General features: G+C 42.0%; 1 protein-coding gene across 1 annotated transcript in view; it reads right to left on the bottom strand.

Moving 5' to 3' along the window:
* The window catches only part of MRPL48 (mitochondrial ribosomal protein L48), a 40,996-nt gene extending 20,438 nt beyond the window's left edge, over positions 1-20,558 (bottom strand). Inside the window, exons 1-4 of the mRNA XM_080911003.1 lie at positions 20,444-20,558; positions 12,161-12,213; positions 9,089-9,126; positions 3,163-3,248 (exon numbers count right to left, since the gene is read on the bottom strand). Of these exons, the coding sequence (XP_080767129.1) occupies positions 3,163-3,248; positions 9,089-9,126; positions 12,161-12,213; positions 20,444-20,464 (198 nt within the window). The 5' untranslated portion in view covers positions 20,465-20,558. The remainder of the gene's footprint in view (positions 1-3,162; positions 3,249-9,088; positions 9,127-12,160; positions 12,214-20,443) is intronic.
* Between the last annotated feature and the right edge of the window lie 553 nt (positions 20,559-21,111).

Genomic DNA, 21,111 nt, shown 5'->3' with positions numbered 1-21,111 from the left:
GACCTTGGTGGTTTGTGCTGCTGCTTGTAATTTTGACCAACTGTTAATAACTAGATGGGGTCTCCCAACAGCTAGACTATTATTACTTTTAACCTGCCAATCTCAACCTTCACTCAAAAAAACAAAACAAAACAAAAAAAAACAAAAACAAAACAAAACAAAAAAAACCCGAAGCATTTAAAATTCAACAGAAGGATGCAAGGCATCTGGAGAAACATGAGGCTTACAAAGAAGTCCAGAGTCACACCCTGGAAATCATCTCTCGCTGTCGTGAGTCAAGCTGGGTCACGCAGGATGAGAATCATGGAGAAAACAGGAAGGATATAAATTCACGGAGAGGAAAGGGCAGAGCAGGTTGTCCCTGCCCCCACAAACTTGCCCTAAAGCTTCACTCTATCCCTTCCCTCATTACCTCCTCAGGGACAAGGGCTCATGATTTTAGGGATGAGAACCAAGTGAAGAGTTACAAATTAGGCCATGCAAGAAAGAGGTCAAGCAGCACCAGCAAGGAGAGATAACTGGATGCTCCTTCCTTTCCAAAGTCACAGGCCCATTCCCTCAATCCCAGCATTCAGGAAGCAGAGGAGGCATGTGGATCTCTGAGTTGCAGGCCAGTCAGGGCCTCAGTGAGACCTGGTCTCAAACAAACAAACAAACAAACAAACAAAAAAAGACAAACAACCCTCCCTTAAAAAGGGAAAATATCAGCAGAATAGAGGCAAAGGCACTCTGAGCATGAGTCTGAGAACTGACTAGCATCTCCTTGGGAACATCAAACTCCAAGAGAATGAGAAAGACACCTGGTATGGGAAAAATGGGAACCTGGCTACTTATTGGTTTTGTTGTTGTTTGTTTTCTTACCCAGAGGTTTCAAGGAGACCACACAATTATCTAGGCCAGGTCCCAGAGGGGTGAGGAGTGACTGAGAGCCTCTGTAAGCTGTAGATGAAAGCTTTCATTGTGCTGTCCTGAAGAACACCACCCAGTACCACGGTGCTAGCCTACCGCCCTGATCAAGGGGAGCACTACTCCCTCCACACCACTAAGGGGGCCTGAAGCAAGCTGCTTGCAGGCATGGATTCTTCTGCTACCTCGGCTTTACAGAACCCTCCCACCCCTTAGAACAGCTCAGGTAACGACATTTCAACTCAGTTGGATCAGTATTTTATATTGTTCCCGCATGGTGCCAGGTCCTATACTGGACACTGAGGACACAAAGAAAAGAGACACATGTCCTCTGCTCTCAGGTATCTTGCAATCTAGAAGAGGAGGAAGCCATCAAAACAGACGGTCACAGACAGTAAGTCCTAGGACACAAGGAACACAAGGAACTATGGCAGCTCACCGAAGAACAAATAACTCTATGCAGGAGACCCAAGAAGGCTTCTCAGAGGACAATTCATTTCTGTCCCAGTTAAAAGACTGAAGAGAGCCAGGGGTAGTGGTGCGTGGCTGTGATCCCAGCCCCAGGAAGCCTACAGCAGGAGGATTGTAAGTTTAAAAAAAAAGTTGAGATTTTTTTTTTTTTTAAGTGAGGAAGGGAGGACTCAGGAGAGGCCTTGAAACAGGCATAAAAAGCAAGAGGCACAATATAGGAAGTTGTGGGACCTGTGAGGCAAGAGAAGCCATTAAGAAATTGTTTTCCTACCAATTTTAAATAGGCAAGGCATCAACAGGCATATTAAATAAAAGGCTTCTGTTCATTAACATTATAAAGATTCATGCTACCTGAATTGAAAGATTGTTGAGCTATTCGGAGCTAAATTCTCACAGCCTTATGGAGAGGCTGACAACTGCTATGAGGGCTGGGTATGCACCTTAGCATAGCAGACCTGTCCCCCATAGAGAAGGCCATAGGCTTGAGCCATACCACCAGGGGACACTATAGATAAAAGCTATACACTCAGCTGGGCATGGTGTCTTGGGCTTCTAATTCCAAGTCTCGTATAAAAATCTTTTTACACATAAGTAATTTCAGTGTCTATCTGACCTAAACAGATGAGGCTGACTTACCTTTGTTTACAAAGCTTAAACACGACAGAACCGACCTGAGCATGTTTCCTGTGGGGAGCCTGCCTGACAGAGGTCTCAAGCATGAATGTTCATCTTATGGAATCTTTGATGGTGGATTTAAGAGCCGCAAGGTCCAAATATAGTGCTTGGAACTCTGCTTTAGAGAGAGAGGCAATGGCAGTACATAGTTGTAGGAGAGAGTTAAGAGACCACAGAAGTGGAAGCTGTTGGAGATTCCGAACTAGACCAACACAATCTTCTCTACTGTAGTGTTTATAGGAAGCCACAGACTCAAGACTCAAAGCCAAAGGAAAGCCTCTTCACATGCAGGGAAATTTAACCACCCACAGAAGCTATCAAGCACTGGGGCCACAGAAACAGATGAAATGAATGAATGATGTTTGGTAATGCTTCCCCATTATCGCTCACAAAGACCCAGGGGCCACAAACATATTTACATCTGCAAATACTCTAAAACTAGTTATGAGGCTGAAAATATCAATCCATCTCCTACGTACCACACATGATTCATTCAACTAATATTGATTTAAATTTTTATTTATTTATATTTTGTTTTTAATTGCATGTCTGTGTCCGTGGGTATGTTCACATACCCACAGAGACCACAAGCATTGTATCCCCTTGAGCTGGAGTAACAGGCTGTTATGAGCCATCTGATATGGGTTTGGGGAATCAAACCTGGGCTCTCTGCAAGTGTAGTTCATGCAGCAGGGCTATGGCCGCACACACCTTTAATCCTAGCTCTTAGGAGGCAGAGGCAGGCAGGTCTCTGAGTATGAGGATAGCCTGCTCTACAAATCTTAGAACAGTACATGCTATTACCTACTCAGAAGTCTCTATGCCTCTCAACTGATGCTAATTTATGATTTCCACTCTGAGATCCATGCTGAACAAGTACTAAGAAGACCTTTATCTTCAGAAGTATCATAAATAATAAAAACTGGGAAATTGGGGGTTTAGTGTAATCATCTGGCCCAGGAGCAAGATCAGAAGCTGGCAGGACCAACTCCAGTCTGTATGACTCTAAGCTAAAAAAGCAGAGATGATCGAGCCCTTTACAGCTCTACTGCGAGCATCTTTGTGGCCCTCAACGTGCTCCTTTCACACAGGACTTGCCTCGCCTCTTACCTCTAGCACTTTCACCAAGTGTTTGTATCTTCCAATGCCGTGAGTGGGCTTCGTCTTGTATTGCCGGCTGGTCCTCAGAATACCACCTACAAGAGAGCAAGCCAAGGCCAACAGATCATATGTGTGAAGGTAGTTCGTGGTGGTTCACAGTTTCCCCTTTGTTCTCTCCTTTTAGCTCTTGATGTATCTTCAGGATACGACCCATCAGCCCCCATCACCCATCCTTCTTTGGGAAATTCTTTTCTGAAAAAAAGTCAATGGTGGCCAGGGAGACAAAGTATATTTTAATGAGGTCCTCCTTTCATCTCGTTCCTCAACAAGCCACATTATTTTGACATTTTTTGTTTCTTGGTTTGGTTGGGTATTTTTGTTGTTGTTTCTTTATTTATTTGCTTTTGAGGACCAGTGCAATGGCTCAGCTGATAAGGGTGCTGCTGCCAAGTCTGATGACCTGAGTCTCAACTGTCGGACCCATGTGGTAGGAGAAAACCACTCTTGAAAGCTGCCTTCTGTCCTCTATAAATTTTCTATATGTGCACACACAACACAGACCATAAATTAATAAAATTTTCTTTTTAGCAGGGCCATGTTGGTAACACATTTTTATCCCCAGCACTTGGGAGGCAGAAGCAAGAGGATCTGAGTTCAAGGCCAGCCTGATCTACACAGTGAGTTCCAGGACAGCCAGGGCTACACAGAAAAACTTTATCTTGAAAACAAAACAAAACAAACGAATGAATATATACATTTTTAAGACAGGGTCTCACTCTGTAGACCAGGCTGGAACTCACCATGAAGTTCAAGCTTGCCTGTGCTGAGATTATAGGTATGAGCCACCATGCCCAGCCCTCGTGAGGTTTTCTGATGGGAACTATGGAGAGAAGGAAGCAGGCAGCAAAAACAGCCACCACAGAAAAGGGTCATACTTTTTTTTTTTTTTTTTTTTTTTTTTTTTTTTTTTTTTTTTTTTTAGTTTTTTTGAGACACAATTTCTCTGTGTTGCCCTGGCTGTCCTAGAACTTGTTCTGTAAACCAGGCTGGCTCTGAACACACAGAGATCCCCTTGCCTCTGCCTCCCAAGTGCTGGAATTAAAAGTGTGTACTGTCACCACCTGGCAGTCAATAAACTCTTAAAAATCATGCAGTACTGTGTGCAGCTCTGTAGCTCACCGCTTGTCTAGAGTCTGAGCCCAACTACCACCAATAAACAAGAAATAATGTGATTCATTTCTGTTTACAGCACAATAGTCAATATATAGTTTAAGTAAATACCTCCCCCGCCCCAAATCTAGGTACAGATTTGGGGTACATATGCCATTACTAACAAAAAGGGGAGGCTCTCTACGCATGCATAGTGCAGTGGGCTTAGGAGGACGACTTATCTTGCTTTCAATACACACAAACTATACACAGGTATGTTTATGTTGGCTTCTCTATATTCTCTTTTAGTCATTGTTATTTTTATTCAAAAATAAAAATAAAATGGCAGTGTAGTGGTTAGTATTAACTGTCAATTAACTGTCAACTTCACCAAAAGACTAGCTACTGAGCATGTGTGTGAGGGATTTTTTTAAGACCCTAATGTGGGTGGTACCATTCCACAGCCTGGGAGAGGGCACTTCACAAAACAGGGAAAGCTGGCGGAGCACCAGCCTCGATTTCTCTGCTTCCTACTGTGGAACAACGTGACCAGATGCCTCTTGTTCCTGCCACCATGCACTCCCCACCATGACAGGCCGGGTGCCTTACAAAAATGAACTAATACAGGTAACCCTCAAAGTTTGGTGAAATGATCAAGTTATCCTATGAGCATGAGATAGAGTTAACACTTACACTTGGGCCTATCTGTGTAAGTTGTGCTAATAATCACTAGGTCATAATACTTGAGTTTGTATGATAATATATTAGACATACTAAACATAATAACAGACTTCAGGGTTTATTAGAGTGGTAACAAGAAAGATGAGTGCTATAGTTGAGGGAACAGCATACAGGACCTGACGTGGAGCCCATGCAAGCCTGAGAGTGCTGTAAGAGTGAGAGAGACCACCAAAGGCTTTACAGTGAGTTGGGGGGAGGGCAAACTAACAAAACTGGTCCTTGCTAAGAGTTCAGATCTCATCATGAACAGAAATAAGCAAAAAAATATATTTATGCTATGTTTTAAAGGATTTTATTTATTTTTTTTATGTGTATGAGTGTATAATTTTACTTATTTTATGTGGATCACATGCATGCAGTATCTGCAGAGGGCAGAAGGCGGCATCGGATTCCCCTGGAACTGTGAACCAACATATGGTTGCTGGAAACTGAACCCAGGTCCTCTGCAAGAGCAGCAAGCACTCTTAACTTCTGACCCATTGCTCCACCCCCTCGTCATGTTTTTAAAAGATCACTTTGGTGCTGTGTGGAAGGAGTGGGGAGGAGTGCAGACGGAGCAGTAGGTGATGGGAAGGTGAGCTGCTGCTGTCCCTGGTCTTTCTATACCCTCTCTTTACTCCACCCTCTACAGACACGGAATAGTCCTTCTAAAACGAGATTTCTAGTCATTTTGCTTTTCCATTAATTCAACCATTTATTTCATTATTTCATACATGCAAAATTTTGAAAGTATTCACTATTGACCAGATACTACAGTCAGCACTGAATGAGACAGAAAAACATTTTTACTGAGTTTCTCAATGTTTGGTGGCTTTTCACAACCCAGAGATGAGGTTTCCTAGCTAAGCAGTTTAAGGTCCTTGTCTTTATAGCCCAGGCTCAGTTACCTTATCCCCTCTCCTATTCTGAAGGACCCATTTGCCAGTCTACACCTTGTAGTTGCTATGTGCATCTCTGGTGCCTGGTGGGGCTGTACCCCTCATCTTGGCATTCCTCTGCACCCATAAGCACACAAAGATCAAGAGTTCAGCTACACAGTTAGTGCTCTCTCATACCTGCCTACACTGCAAAATAAAACATTATGTGTGTATTAAAAACCCAGATGTCAATCACCATGCTTAAGCACACAATCATCTATCGGTGACTTCAAAAAACAGAAAGGAAGCTGATCTTTGAGATGATGATACAGCCCAAGTTGCAAGGGCTGCAAATGTTTGCCCGAGTCTCTCATCTGCAGGATTCCTTGGCAAGGAGACACTCTTAAATTCAGTTTGGGGCAATTCCTATAATTAGAGCTGCTGGTAATTAAAAAGCTGGTTCAAACTACTGTTAAATTAACCATTTCCCCCTTAAATGAAAGGTTTGGGTCAAATTGTCAGTGGTTAAGCTGTTTAATTAGCCAGTTGTTTTTGTTGTAAAATGTGTAAATTTGAAAGCCTCTTATTCTCAGTAAATTCAACTGGCTTCTTTCCTCTACTTTGTATCATTAAAGCTGAATTTCCTGCCATCTCAGTAACATTCCAGCTTCCTGGGAGGAAAGGCCACCCTTCACTGACAAATGGAAGATCTTCTAGCTGCCACATGCTGTAAGTTACAAACCCATACTGACTACTTCTCTCCTTCCAGTGTCTGTGCCACCCACAACTCCCCTTCAGAATTCCGGTTTACTCACAGGGAACCAAACCTGTCAATCTAGAAGAAGAGTAAACAACTGTGTTGTAATTATTTCTCTTTAGAAGCTGGAAGAAGCATTTTCAGCAGAGCCATGCAGGTAGAGAAAGAGGATGAAAGTGAACAGCAGTGACCAAGAACCTAATTACAGAATATTCTCTCCATTCAATACACCCGAGTCCCTCAAGGACAGAGAAAAATCTAGCACCTGGCAAACAATATATGTTCCATGTATATTTTAAAAAACAAAGCAAAAATGGCTCCCTAAATATTCTAACAAAGCAGTCTGCAATGATTTGTTCCGGGCAGCTGCCTACTTTGTTCTGTCCTTTTTGTTCTCCCTTCAATGCTTCCTAGACTTAAACATTCCATATTCTTTCTACCTTTTGTATATGCTGTGCTCAGAGGGCACCAGATATTATTATAGATGGTTGTGAGCTGCCATGTGGTTGCTGGGAATTGAACTAAATACTTTAGAAGGACAGCCAGTGCTCTTAACCTTGGAGCTATTTCTCCAGTCCCCTAGTCTCAAACGTCTTAAAGATAATGTTGGGCCACAGAGATGCAATGGTGAGTTACAGTACTAAACTCAGGCCCTCTGCAAGAGAAGTATACATCCTTTTTCCTTTTTTAAACTTATTTGCTTTATATCCTATTCACTACCTCCCTCCTGGTCACCCCTCCCACAAGCCTTCCCCCATTCTTAACCATCTCTCTAGCCCTAAGACATAATGGTATTGGGGCAAGAGTTCTATCAATAAAGTGTGTCTTGTCAGCTTGAGGGCCTGAGTTCAGGTGCCTAGTGTCCACATAAACATTAAGCACCACAGCACATCCCAGTAATCCCTGCATCGGGGAGGGGTAGGTGGAGACAGGAGGATCCCAGGGACTTGTCAATCTAGCTGAAATCAGGTTAAATGAGAGATACTGTCTCAAAAGTGTATACAAACTGAGGAAAACAGCTAACATCAAATTTTGGCATGCATACCTGACAAATACACACACACACACTCACACACATATGCTCATACACACACACACACACACACACACACACACACACACACAGCTGGTATTTAGGGATACCTGGCTTTGGGGTCCAGTATCAAAGTGCCTATCCACTCCTGCAACCATTCTAATGATTACCACATGGAAAGCCTCTAACATACTATCTTGTACACCCTGAGTCCATATTTGTTCCTTATTCCTTTATCTCTGGTACTTGTTGTTTACATGACTAACAGCTCACAGACAGCACTAGGGAAACCAGGAATGTTAAACATTGTCTCTACAAAGGAGAAGATATATAACTTGTTTTCTGCCCAGAAGCTGGGACTGGAAATGGCTAGTAGCCTAGGCAACCCATGTTCTATCTGTATGGCCAGGCCATACCAAGCTCACACAAACAAAACCAGAGGTAGTGACAGCTCAGATGGCCTCTGTGTTACCTGTCTGACCGAGACCACAGCAGATCCTCCCCTAGGCCATTAAGACAACATGTATACCTTATCTTTAGAACCCATCTTCATGAAGGAAGTGACATGGCCTTAGAGAAGAGTTTGATGAAACAATGCCTCCATGTGCTCATGGGACTGTTACTAAACCAGATATTTTCCCCTAAATTGTACTGTAAATAAATATACCTAAAAGAAGCTGCCCAGTGTGAGGCCCTAGAGGTTTGAAGCAACACCTGCTACTGAGACCTGTTTAGACAGACTTTTGCTTCACATGGGTCATTATTCTGCCAGCCGTGTTGGAGAGACCCCAGCAAACAGCTCTGAATTCTGTCATGGTAGATAATGCAAACAAGTCGAGTGAGTTAATACTGACTAAAAGTAACTGAGTTAATGAAATTGAATAGAACGTGAATTTGAAAAACAGGTTTGAGACAGTAGCAGTGTTATATTAACCAGAGAAGCTAGCTGTCTTTCAACTGTTTTATCTCATTGAATTTTCAAATACCTCCTTACAATTTTTAGTAATCCTTGTTTTGTAATTGAGGAAACTAAGCTCCAGAGAGGTAGTCAAAGGTCATGGAATAAGTGTCAGCCCAGGAGTATGCCTTTAATCCTAATATCTGTAAGCCAGAGGCAGGAGAATCTCTAACTTTAAGTCTAACCTCGACAAGTAAGACTCATCTCAAAATAATATGCAAGTAATTAATCACCCAAGAAGGCAATGGTAGAGCTTAAATACACACTCATTACAGGGCTCTTGTCCTACCCACCTCATGTTCTCATCTACAGTTCTAGCTTATGTAGGGAAGGACCTGGCCTCTGCCACCCTCCTAAAACACTGATTCAGCATTTTAGACAGAATCATTAGAGAGAGATCATTTAGAGAAAGTAGACCATACCAAGAAATAACTACTTACCTGCAGAATAAACGGGATTCTCTCCCAAAGTTCTGAATCTAAAAAGAGAAAGTATGTTGAATATAATTAGATATTCACATTTATTTGCAAAATTACTATAGCCTTTATGTTTTTATAGTAGGATATACTAACAGTAGATACTTCCTTACTCTCAGTTTCCACAAACATTATTAAGCACCTACTACATACCAGATAAAGTGGTCCTGAGGATGCAAACTAAGTACAGTATCTCTTATGAGGTCTGGATGATGATGGTAAATGTAAACAAACAAAAGAGCCACGGGATAGCACTGATCCAGAACAGAAACACTTACAGGAGTCACAGGAACTGTGATCTCTTCAAGAAGGGAGCTAGAAATAGGGAAATGAAACTATTTAAACCAAGTCTAAAGCTAAGGGATGAAGAGATACCTCAGAGGCTAACATTTGCTGCTCTTACAAAGGATCCAGGTTCAGTTCCTAGCACCCATACAGCAGCTCCTAACTGTCTGAAATTCCAGTTGCAGGGAATTCAATGCCCTTTTCTGGCCTCCCTGGACAAAAGCCATGCACGTGGTACACATATATACATGCAGGCAAACTATTCATATGTGTGATTTTTTAAAGTTCTTTCTCTTCCAGTCCCAGGTGCTTTGGGAGCCAAAAGTTCTGTGCAGTCATGGCCTATTCTAAGAACCACACAATCACAACCAATCTAAAAAATGGCACAAAAATGGCATCAAGAAACCCAGTTTTAAAGATATGATTCTCTTAAGGAGGACAACCCCATGTTCCTGAGGAACATGCACTTTTCCAGGAAGCACCCAGCAAGAAACGCCTGAAGAAGATGCAGGCAGACAGTGCACAGGCAATGAACACAAGTGCAGAGGCCATTGAAGCCCAAGGTGGTCAAGCCCAAGATGCTGAAGAGTCAGTCATACCTCCAGCTAAGGCCCAGGCTTCAGTTCCAGCTCAGGCTGCCAAAGGTGTCCAGGCTCTTGTCAGGGCCCCAGAAAAAAAGGGCTTCCATCTGACAGTGTGAAGACAGATGGGCTGCTCTGACACACCTACACACTGCTTGCAGATGGTCAGTGCCCCATGCTGCTTTTACAAATAAACTTGAGGCAAAGGTTGTTTATAAATAGACAGACAGACAGACAAATGTGGCTATGGGCTGGGGTGTAGCTAGAAGGGTTGCCTAGCATGTCCAATGTTTTGGGTTTGACCCTCTAATACTGCAAGATTCAAAAAAGGAAGGAAAGGAGCAAACAGGAGAGGAAGGGATTACTTAGCACTACAAGAACTCAGGCAGAAGTATGAAAAGGTTTGGAAAACAGTAAACAACAGGATATGAGCAGAACTTAAGTAGGAGATAAGAGGACAGAGAGAAAAATTAAGGCTGGAGAGGTGATCCAGAGCCAGGTCATGAAACTCCCGTGAGCTGCACTGGTTGTTTTTACCTGTGCAGGCAAATTAACACACCTGGAAGATTTTAAGCACAGGAGCGAAATGATCAAGTCTGTGTTTTAAAAACTTGGCAGCAAGTAAGAGATGAGATGGGAAGAGGAGAGACTGAAGAGATATTACGCCTTGCAGTTCTGGCATAGGCTCCAGTGGGGGGAAGACAAGGGCAGCAGAGGAGCAGGAGGATCAGATGGCTCCAGTCCAGCTGACCAGGGAACTGGAACATTCTAGTTTCTGCATTCTGAGAAGCTTTGAAACTAAACTGTGGTACAGACTTGAGGAAAGCAAATCTGTGATGGAATGCTGACTGAACTATTTCTAACTGTGACATTAGGCAAGGTATTTGATGTCACTGTAACTCAGTTATTTCATCTTTAAAATGCAGGCAATAATAGGCCATCTCATGGGACTGAAACGCTATCTTAAGAGTCGGTTTCCCATTCTGAAAAGTGATGGCATTTGTAAGTTCTATAATATTTTGTGAAGGTTGGAGTTAAAATGTAAAGTGACTTGGTATCATTGCGGGTGTTTATCAATGGTAGATAATGACTGAAATATATTGAAATGGAAAGGGAATAGAGAGAGAAAGGCTTCAATAAATGTGAGTCAATAAAACAAAACAAACAAAAAACCACCTGGGTTTGAAACCTAATTCTAATTTACACACTCTATGTCACTTTAAGGCAATCGATTTCCCCTCTCTCTCTTTTTAAAATGTGCATTGTCTTTTGCCTGCATGTCCATCTGTGTGGGGCTGTCAGTTCCCTCGGAACTGGGGTTATAAGACAGTGTGAGCCGCCATGTGGGTGATGAGAACTGAGCCCAGGTCTTAACTGCTGAGCATCTCTCTAGCCCCAGATTTCAAGCTCTTGAGACTTCAGTTATTACATGTTGTAGGCCATGATAAGGATTATAGAACTCATTTTGAGTAAGATGGTGTAATAGTCTTCATTACCAACCTCCCGGGATTTACAACTACCTAGGACACACCTCTGGTATGTCTATCAGGGTGTTCCCAGAGAAGTTCAACTGACCAAGAAAGACTGACCTTGAATTCAGGTAGCACTGTCCCATGAGAAGGGATCCCAGGTTGAATAAAAAGGCAAATCGAGCCAAGCACTAGCTTTCTTCTTCCTGCTCTCTGTGCTTACAGTGTGACTCCTGTTCCAGAGGCCATTCCTTCTCCACCATGATGGTCTGCACACTCAAACTGTAAGCCAGTCCTTATCTGAGCTAATATAGATAGCTTACCATTTGAGAAATTTGAGCAGAGTAACAGCGTAATTGAATACAGTTTGAAAGAATCCCTCTACTTTCAGTATGAAGGAGGAAGAAGTAAACATGGAGAGAAGATGAGGAGCTGATTCCCCAGGGCTTAGCAAAACAGAAGGCATGAGACTGAAAACTGGAGGTAAGAAATGCCTTGGCTCTGTAACAACAGTATCAAGGTAACTCCAAGGTCTGAGCAAAGGATGAACAAAACCACCTTTTTCTGAGAATGGGAAGGAGCAATGTGGCAGGAACTAAAATCTGAGATACTTTGTAGGCACACAGTGGACAAAAAGAAAGCAACATCATCATGTCAGCTATGAATTTACTGTTAGCTGTGCTTGTCACTAAAATCCTTACCTTAGGAGGGAAAAGCCTTGCTTAGAAACAGTACTGGTCCACAGGCCAAGCACCTGCAAGAAGACAGTCAGGTGAGGACCCTCACCGCTGAGAACTCCAAGCACCCCTGTAGCTGGACTTGGCTACTTTGTCAGCTCTTCTTTTTCCCTCCCTTTATCCCCCTGCTTTCACCCCTTATCACTAGATAGGAGAGAGAGAGGAGAGAGAGAGAGAGAGACTCTTGAATCTAATCTGTTTCTTCTTTGCTTGTAGCTGGTCTTTGCAACTCTATGGGTTCTTCTTTTTCCCACCCTTTATTCCCCCCCACCCCCAGCTTCTCTTCACTCTTCTATCACTAGATAGGAGATAAAGGAGAGGGGAAAGAGATAGAGAGAGGTCTGTGAATCTAGTATCTTTCTTCTTGTTCCTTTTTTTTGAGCATGACTTCTAACAAATTGCAAACAACCCCCCCCACACACACATACATCCACACACAATCACCCACCCCACCTACTGGAATTCTATCATTTACATACTCTCTGAAAAGTTCCCCAAATTCCAAACATCACACAATTGCAGAAACTATCTGCAGCTGGCAAAACCACACCCCTGCCAGGGCATGAGGAAAGTCATAGTCGGCTGCTTCAAAGCAGCCTCATATCCCCACACCTGGAATTAAAACAAAAACACATTCTCATAATATTTCTGCATATTTTAAAGAAACCTAAATTTCAGAATTCTCACTGCATGCCTCATCTCAAGAGAGAAAACCATAGTATACAATCCAAAGAATACCAAAGGGGTCTTACCCTCTCCTACAATTTTACTCCTGCTTCCCTTTACCAATGTGATATATTTTTTTCTAACGAGGCTTTCCTAAATATTCTTTAATTCTCACACATTGTAAGATAATTTTTAGCAACTAATGATGTAAAAAAAAAAAAAAACAAAAAACAAAGTTTTAGTGGACAGGTCAAGCTATACTGACCAAGCTGAGTTAAGACAAAACAAAAATGACTGCTTTGGGAACAGCTCCCCTACCCCTCCCTGTACTGAATTCCAAGAATGCAAATTGTCGACAACCTTACTGCCAAAGTTTCTCCCCCTTTCCTCCCCCTTCCTCTCCTCTTCCTGAAAATCATACTGCTGACCAATGGTAAAATAGTAGTTCACCCCCCTCACAAAAAAATATAAAAGATGTATGCTTTTTGAGTTCGGGTTGACTCTCCCTGCGAGGATGAGGGACCCCATGTGCATGGAATAAAAATCTCGTTATTACAGCGGTCTATCGTCTAGCTGTGTTCTGTGGGTCGCGCTCCTGAGCTAAGACCTTGGGGTCTTACAACACTAAAGATCAGAGAGGTTGTATTTTTGAAAGTTACAGCTAATAAGAGATTAAGAAGATTGTCACTCCGAAGGCTGTGCCTCTCTTATGGCTCTGACTCTCTCAACAGCAAGAGTAACAATGGGATTCGTGTGGGTGAGAAAGGACACTAATGAGAGGCAGCCGGAGTCTTCACCTCACTCTTGCCTGCCAGCACCCGCCTGTCTCAACAAGGAAAAATGTGTCATACAGAAGTTCTTTTTATAAACTAGGTAACAGACTCTAAATGTCTGTCCCTAAGATCCCATAACACACAGAAATTTCTGCTCATCATGAGAAACAATTTCAAGTCTTTTGATATATATATATATATAAAGCTTATTATGTAAAACATCAAATATCTGAGAAGCTGTCCCAGTCAAAGAATACATGTCCTAGCCTAAGGGTATATGATTACTAAATGGAATGTAATATTCAGATAGATCCTGGGACAGAAAAAGAAATTAGATAAAAACAGGGCTAGAGAGATGGCTTAGTGGTTAAGAGCACTGACTGCTCTTCCAGGGGTCTTGAGTTCAAATCCCAGCAACAACATGGTGGCTCACAATCATCTGTAATGAGATCTGATACCCTCTTCTGGTATGTCTGAAGAAATCAACAGTGTACTCACATACATTAAATAAATAAATAAACAAATAAATAAATCTTTTTAAAAAAGATAAAAACAAAAGAAACCTGAATAAAGTATGGGCTTTTGTTAATAATAGTCTATCAATATGGGTTTATTAATCATGCAAGTTACTAGTATAATTTCCCCATGAACTTATTTAAGATAGGAAAGTACATGTGGAGATCAGAGGACAATTTGAGAAAACTAGTTCTCTATCTGAAGACAACTTAAGGAAATTGGTTCTCTATTTCTACCACATGAGTCCCAAAAATTACTCAGGTTGTCAGGCTTGGTGGCAAGTACTTTTACCTGCTGAGCCATCTCACCGGCCCTAAAATGTTAATAGTAAGAACAGAAAAAGTGAGCTCCTTGTGCTATTGTCACTTTCTGTAAATCTAAAGCTATTCTAAAACAGTAATCTTCCCTCCTTTCTTCCTTCCTTTCTTGTTATGTTGCTATAAAACAAATTTAGGTCCTTGTGCACCTTGCCTGCCAGCCCACAAAGTTTCTTTTATAAAAAGCTTTCTGACTGCCAAATACTGTGTTGTATATTAAAAGGAACATAAAACAAAATGTAACAAACACGATGAACTTTAAAAGCATTCTATTATATCAACCACAAGCCAGTCACAAAGGACTGAATACTGTATGACTTTCTATGAAATATCCAGAATGAGCTGGAGGTGGTGGTGTTCCAGGACTTTATTCCTAGCACTTGGGAGGCTGAGGCAGGCAGGTCTCTTGAATTTGAGGTCAGCCTGGTCTACAGAGCTATTACAGGACAGCCAGAGCTACATAGAGAAATCCTGTCTCAAAAAAAAAAAAAAAAAAAAAAAAAAAAAAAAAAAATCTACAGCGTAGGCAAGGAGGTTATCCTAGCACTTGGGAGGCAGAGGCAGGCAGGTCTCTTGAATTTGAGGTCAGCCTGGTCTACAGAGCTATTACAGGACAGCCAGAGCTACATAGAGAAATCCTGTCTCAAAAAAAAAAAAAAAATCTACAGCGTAGGCAAGGAGGTTAACTGTTGCTGGAGTGGAATGGGGATGACCGCTAAGGAATACAGGTTTGTTCCAGGTCTGAAAGAATGATAAGCTTATATTAAACAAGTAAAAGATACCACAGCGTTAGATGGTGAAGTAAAAATATGTGTCATTAACAGCAAGTGTGCCTGGCAGGACATCCTGGGAAGAGGGCTGAAGTCCTGAGCTTTTGCAGGTTACAGACTTTCCTGAAGACCTGTTCAAGATCAGGATCCACCTCCTGAGACAAATGCTCAAAAGGCCCTGTTATACAGAAGGTTTACTTCCTACCTCAAGAGAGTCACTGAAACCCTTAACACCATCCAATGACCTCAATGCTGAGCGATTCTCTTGGGTACAGTAAGCACTATCAAGTTTTGCTTGGGAAAAAATTTAGAAGAAAATTAATAAATGGTCATTCTTGCAGCCATTTATTAATCATCCATACCTAGTTCACCAAATGCCCGTCCTGTGTCTAAATCACAATGTAGAGCATTACTAACCCTAATTTATAGTGTAGAAAACCAAAGCTAAATCTACCTAAAGTCACATAGTAACTCCCCAAAGCTAGCATAGGATTTGGGGTTTTTTCTGGCTCTAAAGTCCATAATTTCTCCACTATTCTACACCTCCTGCCCATATGAAGAAAGGGTACTTAATAGTACATCATAACCAGACATCACCAGAGGAGACAAAGAAGTGACACAGTAGGTAAAAGTGCTGGTCAGGCAAACCTGATCTCGGAAGGAGCAAACTAACTCTGAAAATTGTCTTCTGATCTCCACCTGCACATGCAGGCATGTGCACACCTGTACTCATATACATCACACACATACAAATAATAAATAAATAAAGTTTTATAATTTTGGGGGAAAAGATCACATTTAGGAAGTCTCTCAAAGAACATAAAGATTAAAAAGATGTCAAGAGAAAGAACAAAGGGCAAAGGTATGATGTCTTTAAAGTACAATTACATTCCACTCTACTATCAAAGACTATGTAAGGGGCTGGAGAGATGCTCAGTGGTTAAGAGCACTTGTTGCTCTTGAAAAAAAACCCAGATTTGATTCCCAGCACCCATGTACTCCTATTCCAGGGGATCTAATGCCTTCTTCTGACCTTAATAGGAAGCCAAGCACACATGTGGTGCACATACAGAAATGCAGACAGAACACTCGTGAATAAATAAGTTAAAGTTTTTTTAACTGTACGAAGTGTGTATATAATTTGCTCACCCTAATACTGGCCAGAGTATGGCACTAAGAGCTTTTGGAGAGCTCGAGTTGGCTCCCCTATCACTGGCCACACACCTCAAAGTTACAGCAGATAATGCAAAACTCCCTCATGGCCAAAGATCCAGTCACATGACAAACAGAACAGAAATCAGAGAGAACAGAACACATTTCAAATGGGTCACTTCAAATAGAGGAGGCACTTGGTCAAAAGAAAGATCTAGATGCGATTGCTTTCTCTTTATTCAACTGTTCAGAATCCCGAGTCTATAGAATAGTTAAGGATTTAATTATCTAAAAGTCAGACTTAAATAGTTGACAACTTTCTGGAAGACATTCAAATTGTGATGCGAACTCCTCAGCTCTGGGAAATGTGCTTTCTTTTTCCTGCAATGCCTGGCATTATTTATCAGAACAAAAGTAATCTATTTTGAGACTGAATCCACAGATATCCACCCCCTTTCCCTGCCCAGCACAATCAGCAGATGAACAGCTCTGGCTCTGCAAACAGAAGAGGAGGGCAATAACACCACTGAATGAATGAATCAGGACACAGCTGCGGCAGTGGGTTACAAAAATACTTGTCCTGTGAGCTCTGGAACCAGCAGCCAAGAAAGAAGTGCATAGTTACCAAAGAAACAGCCACAGGAAAAAATCTATTACAGTGTGTGAATGCCTTCAAATGAGAGTCTGGGTTGGGTTGTGAAAGCAGTGGTCCAGGCCCAAGGAGAGCAAATGAGAGCTGTTTTAGGTCTGTTTTAGTTTTTTTGAGAGATGGTCCCTCTACATAGCCTTGGGTGACCTGACCTAAAACTCACTCTACAGACCAGGCTGGCCTTGAACTCACAGAGATCCACCTGCTTCTGCCTCTCACATGCTATTAAAGGTGGGAGGTGTTATGAAAATGTAAGAATAAGCTTGTGTATTACTACTCAAGGGCCATTGATTGAGTGTTTCTTCTGTGCCAAGCACTCCACACTTTCTTATCTTTACTCCAACTCTTTGACAGCGTCCCTATTAGGACATCTGCCTCAGGCTGTTGAGATGACTAATTAGGTAAAGATAATTGCAGCTGAACCTGACAACGGAAGTTCAATCTCTAGGACCTATATGACAGGAGAGAACTGATTACTGCAACTTGCTTTCTGACCTCCACATGTATGACATGACATGCATATGGCCACACACAAACACACACAAAATTAATATTTGGGTATTTTTTTTAAAGTAACTGCCTCTATTTTATGGAATAAAATATAAGTTTACATCAACTGACTAATGTTATAGGTTTAGCAACAGGTGAAAATCCAGGTCTGACCATGTCGAATGTCCATGTTTTCCATTCTGCCATGACTACCTGTCAAAACTTAAGCCGGGCTGGCTTCAAGGAGTTACTGAAGCTGGGCAGTGGTGGCACTCACCGTTAATCCAGCACTTGGGAAGCAGAGGCAGGTGAATCTCTGTGAGTTCCATGCCAGCCTGGTCTATGTAGAGCAGTGGTTTTCTTTTATTTTTGGTTGTGAGCTAGCCTTTAATGGCTTAGCCATCTTTCCAGCCCAGGGCAGTGGTTCTCAACCATCTAATTCTGTGACCCTAGTTTCCTATGTGGTGGTGACCCCCAACCACAAAATGATTTTGTTGCTACTTCATAACTGTAATTTTGCTGTTATGAATAATAATACAAATATTTTTAGAGATAGACATTTATCAAAGGGGTCTGCTGATGAAGAAAGTTCTAGGCTAGCCAGTGCTACATAGTGAGATTCTGTCTCAAAAAGGACAAGTCTAATGTTGACAGACAGCAAGTGTTCTAGAAGACCCCACAATTAGGGCTCTTTCCTCTAGCATACCCTCTTGACGCAAAGCAAGGTCTAGCATTACATGATGGCTCTTACGCTCTTTCCTGGGCTAAATGATACCCTGAAACACAAATTCCAGTTCTAATAAAGGGTATTTCTTTCTTTCCTTTAAGATTTATTTATTTTTTTATTTTTATTGATGTGTGTGCCACATGAATGCAGTTTCCATGAAAGCCAGAAGAGAGCTTGGGGTGCCCTGCAGCTGAAGTTACATGGAGTTGCTATCTTGTGGCTAGTAGAGTTGCAAGTGTTTCTAACCACTGCACTTTCATAAAAAATCCCTGAGAAAACCAATCCTCGTTTGGATTCATGCATCAGAAAGTTCAAACTGAACTGGATGAAATGACAAATACCTGTAGACTGAGCTACTTGAGGGGCAGGGGTAGAATCACTGGAACCTAAAAGTTCAGCCTTGCAAAAGGTGAGATACTATCTCAATAAAAGGAAACAAGTAGTCTAATTCAAAAGAGAAGGAAGAGCTGAAGAGGTACCAAAAGGTCCCCAGAAGCTTCATGTCCTCCTCACTGCCCTCAGCCAGTACACATACAGCTAACACCTCAAGTATTTGAATACAACAATCAATGCTTTCAAGTCTTTTTTCTAAATTCTCTCAAAAGCTGATTTTGTTTCTAGTGTTTCCTTTGGCAGCACTTCTACCACGACTGTATGGACTCTCAAATCATTAGGAAGACAGATTTTATAACCACCGACATTTGAATTTCCACATCCATTCTGTCAGCTAGAATTGTCTAATGATGTGAGAAGAGCAAATAAAACTAACCAGATGACTATCCAATGCCAACATTCCCATCAGCACCATCCTTCACCCCTTACTAAACACCCATCCCTATTTACGGTATCCTCTAGTGTGCTTTTGAGCTTGTTTTCCTTTTTCTTTTACTTTTTGAGGTCGAGTTTCATGTAACTTAGGTTGGCTTCAAACTCAATCGGTAATCAAGGCTGTCCTTGAACTCCTGGTCTTCCTACCTCTACCTCCCACGTTCTATGATTAAAGACACTATCCCACTGCCTGGCTTTGTTAGATGATGGCCTTAATGCTAGGTTTCCATGGATTCTTCTGCACTATTGTGAATTATATTCCTTGAATACTGATCCTCTCTCCCTTCCTTGGAAAGAAGAGAAATAGAACCAGAGAATAGAATGGAATGGTGAAGTTGATTTCTTTCTATTATCAATAGACCTGTTAACACAGATTGGCTAAGGAAAACCAGTAAAGGATGGAGTAAGAAACTCAAATCTAGAGACATTCAAGGGTAGCCCCACATCCATAACTGGCAATGACCATATTGATTCATACATATATTATGGAGATAAAGTCTCTATAATTAATGCCTGAAATAAAATCCCAATACAAAGAGAATAGGACAACCAACAACTAAGCAACATGACACAACTAGAAAAGCCCAACTGAGATCTGTTAAATTTGGTAAGGGAAGAGAAAAATAAGGACCAGATTTAAGAATGGTAGTTTGGCTTGGGGTAGTGATGCATGCTTGTAATCCAAGCACTGGGAGAACTGATGCAGGAGACTGTGAGTCATGAGCAGTATGGGCTACATGGTGAGACCTCTTCGCATAAAAGGAAAGAAGGCTCATCTGGACCTGCCAGTCTCTTAAATAATACTTTGGAAGCCAAGAGTAACAACAACGAGATGGTTAGTTCACCCTGTTTTATGATATGCTCTTAAATAAGACTTTGTAAGCAAAAGTGTAGTTTATCATTATTGTATTCCTCTTATTACCTAGTAACTTCATTCACATTTCAATACTTCAGGTGAGGATTCTAAAAGATGATTAAATGTAAAACTTAAATGACCTGCCCAAGGTCAAACAATGTAAGAGCGTGTGTGTGTGTGTGTGTGTGTGTGTGTGTGTGTGTGTGTGTGTGTGTGTGTGTGTGTGTGTGTGTGTGTGGAGGAGGAAGGGGGATGGCGGGGGGGGGGGGACGCTCTCCTTTTCCCAGGCACTGGGCAGCGAGAGTGACAAGTGAAGGGGGTGTGGCACGAGAATGGAAAGCTCGCCCTGGGCGGAGGGAAGAATTGGCAGTGAGGCGCCGCAGGGACTGCTGGGAAAGGCCTGTTTGCAGAGTCCTAGGCCTGAACGTGTGCACGCAAACACCTTCCAACTCTGCTTTCCCTTCCGCTTTCCTCAGCGCCCTAAGTGCGTGGAATCTGCGTTACCTTTCCCAGGGTTCCGCTCATTCTCGACCACTGCGGCTTCTGAACAAACCGAAGATCCGCCCTAGCAATCACGACCCCAGGGCTTCTGAAAACGCGGCCGGAAAGGGCTTCATCAGGTCCGTCCACAAAACCCGACCGAGACACTTTCTACTCCTGCCGCATCTTGGTTCCGGAAGTTTTTAAAACCCAAGGGATAGAACTCTCCCCAGATTCCACCCTCACTCCAGCTCCTGTCACCTTCCCGGTGATCTCTCTGGGCAGTATTAGTTGCCATATTTGTTACCGAGTGCTTTTCACATAATTTTGGTATCTCACCTATGAAACTATATATTATTTAACGTTTCTATATTTGATTGTATTCCTTTAGGACACAGATCCTGACTGATTAATTCATTCCAGCGTCTAGTATGCAAATCTTGACTTGTAACCTCGACTTTGGAGCTGGTTAACCCCAGGTGAACCCTCCTGGCATTTTATATCCTCATAGTAATTAAGAATAATTATCTTTTATTGAGTAGCCATGGTGTGCAATACTTTGTGTTCAGTAGCTCACTTTATCCCTCACAAGACTCCGAGAGCGAAACTGCTCGCTTTTGCAGACAAAGGTCTCTCAGGGTAGACCAGGCTGGCTTTGAATTTGTATTTGCCTCCAAGGTACTTTGATAACA

The sequence above is a fragment of the Micromys minutus genome (genome assembly GCF_963924665.1).
Source record: "Micromys minutus genome assembly, chromosome: 2".
NCBI classification, from domain to species: Eukaryota; Metazoa; Chordata; class Mammalia; order Rodentia; family Muridae; genus Micromys; species Micromys minutus.
The sequence above is the reverse complement of the archived record's forward strand: the minus strand, read 5'-3'. Positions and strand labels throughout refer to the sequence as shown.